This window comes from Rhamphochromis longiceps, linkage group LG1 (genome assembly GCF_057381845.1).
Source record: "Rhamphochromis longiceps isolate RC_006_pf linkage group LG1, R_longiceps_female_GT1.1, whole genome shotgun sequence".
NCBI lineage: Eukaryota > Metazoa > Chordata > Actinopteri > Cichliformes > Cichlidae > Rhamphochromis > Rhamphochromis longiceps.
This window is the reverse complement of record NC_140557.1, coordinates 13,726,110-13,731,539: the sequence shown is the minus strand read 5'-3', so window position 1 is coordinate 13,731,539 and position 5,430 is coordinate 13,726,110. Positions and strand designations below refer to the sequence as shown.

The 5,430-nt window shown below is 37.1% G+C and overlaps 1 protein-coding gene across 1 annotated transcript; it reads right to left on the bottom strand.

The window, feature by feature from the left end:
* Window positions 1–250: 250 nt before the first annotated feature.
* LOC146678426 (uncharacterized) lies at window positions 251–4,774 on the bottom strand. Its single transcript, XM_085390480.1, has 12 exons — window positions 4,386–4,774; window positions 4,205–4,237; window positions 4,019–4,108; window positions 3,536–3,607; window positions 3,339–3,427; window positions 3,124–3,226; window positions 2,758–2,860; window positions 2,632–2,684; window positions 2,450–2,528; window positions 1,732–2,228; window positions 1,339–1,532; window positions 251–1,230 (listed from the first exon to the last, which is right to left on the bottom strand). Exons 1-12 carry the CDS (start codon window positions 4,596–4,598, stop codon window positions 1,086–1,088), a joined length of 1,671 nt encoding a protein of 556 aa, XP_085246606.1. The 5' UTR covers window positions 4,599–4,774; the 3' UTR covers window positions 251–1,085.
* Window positions 4,775–5,430: the final 656 nt, after the last annotated feature.

The following is a 5,430-nucleotide window of genomic DNA, read 5'->3' as shown; positions in this document are numbered from 1 at the left end:
GGTAATTCTTTCTTTTTACATTCATCGGGTTCCAATCGGCCCAAATATCAAAGAGAAATTAAAAATGCATGCCATGGAAGATTTCGGGTCTTAGGGGGTTAAAATGACCAGACCCCTCCGGCCTGTTTTCCAGGCCACTAAATTAAACCCAGTCAATTACCAATTGAACAGAATAAAAACCTACGAGGTCCACTAATAGTCCAAAAGTCCAAATCTTTAATAGAAAAGACAGGCAGAACTCAAACAAACAATAATCCAAACAAGGAGCATATATACACACTGGAAAGTAAATAATTATAAGTTATTAAATCAGACTAATTAAATACAGTAAAACTAATAAGGGAAGACGAACACACGGGAAATAAAAATAACAGTGTAAACATACCAAAACTCAAAATAAAACAGGAAAGCTACTACAAACTGAGTGTGACACAATTACATTCATATTGAAACATATGTGATAATTTTCTTTCTTTGTAGCATTTTTAAGATATGTGTTAGAACAGTCATTATGCTGTTTGGATTAGGAACCAATCATTTTTGCCAAATAGTTAACACAAACTTAGAACAACAATGAACAATTTTCAAGATTCTGATTTACAGAACAAACAAAAGTCACAAAATGTTAGAGATTTTCTACATTATACATTATAACCAAATCTCTATAATACAATATAATCAAGTGTGCCTTATATTCTAACCAAGTATGCCTTATATTTTGTGTGTTCATATATTTTCACATAACCAAGCTTATTGTTAAAGAGAACATAATGCATTCCTTACCTTAGTGTGTGATGTCAGATAAGCATGATATACTTCTGCATTGTTATTTTCAGTATGTGTGCAAGGTCAGATAAGCTGAGATAATGCCTGACCTCTCCCTTTTCAGTTAAAAGAGGAAGTACTATGTAACTTACTTTCACTATAAATAAAGAACCAAGCCTGCGCTCAGTGTGTGTGTCTTCTCAGAGACATTCACCCGTGCGCACGTTTTCTGATTACTCTCTGAGTTGGTCTGCAGTTGTCTCATTTCTCTTACTTGTGTTTGAACAAATGTCTACCCCTGACACAAAAGGTTTCATTATTTAAGAGACAAGATCAAGTTTTTCACACAGGAATGAAATGACAGAATCCAGTGCAGCGGGGCCAAAGGTGTGTGTCAGCAAACTGAAGGTTGAGGAATCAGTCAGCTCATGTTTAAGATTGTGTTGGATTTTGAGAAGAGTCTGTCTGTTATTAGAAAGTAAGATTAACAATGTTACACCAATAACCCAAATACGGGGAAATGACAAATAATACCAAAAAAGATACAACTTTCATATTGTTTTACTAACTTACTTTGTCATATCAGCACTTGAATGGTCGATGCCTTTACAGACCATGTCTGTTGTGACATCGCAGGCCAATCTTCCGGCAAACCCGAGGGCTAGCTCCCCAGCCTCCTCTTCACTCAGAACACTAAACACTGTTACTTTAGTTTTGGCCTTCTTAGGCCTGTCAAGAATCATTGCGGGCAGTTTGGCTTTACGGCCCTAAAAAAGAAAAAGTGCAAACACCAAAAGAGCAGAGAGAGACACACACACGCGCACAAAGTTAAATGCTTTTGTTTACATGGTGTAATTGTGTATATGTTGCAGCAAATGCACAATTTCCAGCCACATTGTCACTTCATTGATACGAGTAACCCGGATTTATTTCAGGTGACATCAAAATCACGAAATGTATACCTACCCCAATCAAACCTCTGAAAACATGAACTGACATGTTCTCTGCGTTGATTCTGCGCTTGATCTCGTCTTCTGTTATTGTGTAGGTTTTCTTTTTTGAGCTTGGTACAGATAAGCGACCATGCACTCTGTAAACTGTACTAGTTCCTTCTGAATCAGTTTGGAATTCTGTATCTGCATCGATCCTGTCAACATCATCAGCAGCAGCATTATCTGTACTCAGACTTGTGCCGTATACTTCTGCTTCTTTTTCGTTGTCTTCAGTCTGTGTACCTTCATCTCTTTCAGTCTGTGTACCTTCATCTCTGACTGTCAGTCTTCCTATCTCACTGTTACTTGTCGATTTGCTGCAGATGTTCTCTCCCTTAGGAACTTTTCCTTTGTCATTCGCTGCCTGATGCTTTCCCTGATGACATTCTTCACTGGCTACTTCTATTGCTCCTCCTGTATAGCCACCCACTATGCTGCACAACTCCTTTCCCTCTGCTGTGCTGCACTGTGCTGTTACATAAAGAAGAATGATATAAACAGCACTATATCAATTTAATTGTGAAGAGAAATCCCCACAATACGACACAGTTATGTCTAAAATAGTTTTGTGTAAAAACTGGATCTTGAAACGTCCACTTTAATTACACAGTCCTGGTGTGCAAAGGCAAAATTACGAAAAAAAATTTCACTTTAAACATTTTTGGACATTGTTTAGTTATATTGTGACTTACTCTCACAGAAGATACAGATGCCACAAACAGACTTTGAACAACGCATGTGCTTGTATGCACCACATTTCTGGCACTGCACCTGTGAATTTAAAAAAAAAAAGAAGAAATAAACAAACAAAAAACAAATGAACAAAGTCCATTAAATAAACAATCTATATGGCTAAGGACATGTCATAGTGTACCCGGTCTTTGGCTGCAATCACACACCAGCACTGACTGCACTTCCTAGTTCGATCTGCAAAATATAATTTGTACAAGTTACATTTTCCAATGTTAGAGAAAAAGAAGGCAGCTAATTTTATCTTTACCTATTGAGGAAAATAAGTAGTGGCAAAGTCGAGACCTGAGCTTTGTGATTTCAGTGTTGTACTCCTCCACTTGTGTTTTACCGTCAATGAGAGATTGGGCAAACTAATAATTGACGAAGAAGAAAAAAAAAAAAAAAGAACAAAAAGAATTAGATTAACAAAGAAATGTTTGTTTGTTTTTAACCCCCCCCCCCCCCCCCCCCGAGAAAAAAAAAAACAGAGCAACCAAAGCAAAGCATTACTGCTGAAATGGTTCAATCTACAAAAAAAATTGAGATTTTACCATCCTGCCTCTAAGGCTTTAAAAACTGAATAGGCAAAAATGTAAACATTACTTATATAGGTTAAAGCTATAGTTTTCAGTACCATTATGACATGCACTCCACATGAGTTCCCATCCTGTTGATGTGGGTGGCTCACATGTGACAAGGTCCACTCTCCAGCGCAGCCTCTTGCTGAAGCAAATGAGCTGAGAGATCGCAGTTATTACAAATAAAAAGCATATAGAGAAATCAATAACCACGTTCGGTAATCATTTCAATTAAATTAAATATGTTATGTTAAATATGTTAATTAATTACCTCCAGTTTTTCAACACCGCACTTTTTCTGACCTCCGACTCGCCAAATGAATTCATATAGACTATGGTCCTCTTGGGTATGTCACAAAACTGTTTTGTAAAAAGATGGATATGGTAGGCTTGGGCCTTGAGCTTTCCTAATGAGGGACACTGAAAAGTATCATGCACTAGAGAGAGTGCAAAATCTGTGCAACTTACAAACAAGGTCCAGTGGCTGCCGTTTTCCAGACAGGCTCCAATCAATTTCTCATACATCTGAAAGATGTTTTTCTGGAAATAAAAATAATGTGACAAGTATGTTTTTCTGTCAAGAATGACACTGCAAAACTGCAAAAGCTTGTCAGGTGAGACTTGTAATTAATTCTGCAGATACACAAACATATAGAAAGTGTCATTTTTGGTTTACATTAATTAATTTCTATAGTGTGTACAAAACAAATCAAGACCACAGACTCAACACGCACCACTCAATTTTTGGTGTTCTTTATCAGTTGGCCAAGACAGAAATGTTTTAATCTGTGTGCATTGCTTTTGAACAAGTCTTTACACAGAAAAGGTTTCAGAAAGGTATTTTTCAGGTTCTTCTGACAAGGCTTCAATTTTGGAAAATGCTGTTTGTTTATAGTGGCAACTTATAAACCCTTTGTGATAAGAACATAGTTACCACAGTCCAAGTCATACCTTCAAAAAGTATGCACTTTGTGCTCTTGTGGACCCATCCAAAATTTTTCCAGTGATTTGGCTTGGTATTGGATAAATGTGAGGGAAATTCTATAAAAATAACATAAATACACCTATGTTTTCAAATACATTACAAAAAACGTAAACATGCTATGTCATTATGATCAAACAAGCTTTTCAACATACCTCACACTGCAAATAGATTAGGCCATCTATTACCTTATAAAACAAATAAATAAATACATATAAATAAAAACAGAACTAAGGAATACGATTCATTAAGTAAATTGTACAATAAAGTGTATTTAAAGCAGAATTTAACATTAGTTTTATGACAACATAAAAGGATTTTTATGTCAAGAGGTACCTCATCTGAAATGTTAGTCTGGTCAAACAGGGATTTCAAACTTGAAATACCAATAGAGTTTGGTCCAGCTACTCCCACAAGGTAATCTGTGAGAAAGCATATGCTGTAGTCAACAGATATCATTTTCTTTTTGCATGCTGCAACCATCATCCATTTCAGTCTTCTAGGAGCTTTGTCTGGTTGTAGTTCTTTTTTCTCCTCCTCTCCCCTCATCTATTAATTAAATTGTTTTCTGACCTTCCTAACTGTTTCCGACCTGTCTTCCCAATGTGATGTTTAAGCAATATATGTATGGTCAGAAGGGGGTGAAATTTTCATTGCAGTTGTACGTGTAACATTGCATGTGATAATAAAAGGCTTGATTGGTTGATTATTCAACATGAGTTGACATTTACCTGACATTGTGAAGGAGTCACAGTTTCTGTAAGGGTGTAAGAACATAACATGTGGATTTGTTACACTTCTTTTTCACAAGTTAATAACAATCAATAATTTTCATTCCATTATTTACAAGCTATCACACGATGTCCCAGGGACAACATCTACACGATGTCCCTGGGACAACATTTACACGATGTCCCAGGGACAACATTTACACGATGTCCCAGGGACAACATCTACACGATGTCCCAGGGACAACATCTACACGATGTCCCAGGGCAACTTCTACATGATGTCCCAGGGACAACATTTACGCGATGTCCCTGGGACAACATTTACGCGATGTACCAGGACAAATTTGTAAATTTCTGGATTACTGTTAATCTCCATAGAATCAAGAACTCATGTCCAGTTTCACAGCTATGGACCAGTTAATTATGTTTCCAGGTGATAGTTTGATTCATAGATTCAGCACACAACCATAAGTCTAGGCCTTTTAGTCCAGATTCTCTTCACTTATGTTTGTAAAATGATCAGGGAAGCTACTGCAATTTTGCCTGACCCAACCCCCGGGCCACGAAACACCCAAAAAGTTGGGGAACGCTGGTCTAGAGAACACTGGTTAGCTAATGCTGTCGTCAAGTAGCCTATCGCTAGCAAACAA

What these genes read in the sequence shown, in the direction of transcription:
- LOC146678426 (XM_085390480.1), bottom strand. Translation starts at nt 4,598, where the DNA reads ATGAGGGGAGAGGAGGAGAAAAAAGAACTACAACCAGACAAAGCTCCT. An exon ending in AGACTAACATTTCAGATGAG is followed by an intron (nt 4,238 to 4,385) that starts GTACCTCTTGAC and finishes TTGTTTTATAAG; the next exon opens with GTAATAGATGGCCTAATCTA. An exon ending in TTTTCAGAGGTTTGATTGGG is followed by an intron (nt 1,533 to 1,731) that starts GTAGGTATACAT and finishes TTTCTTTTTTAG; the next exon opens with GGCCGTAAAGCCAAACTGCC.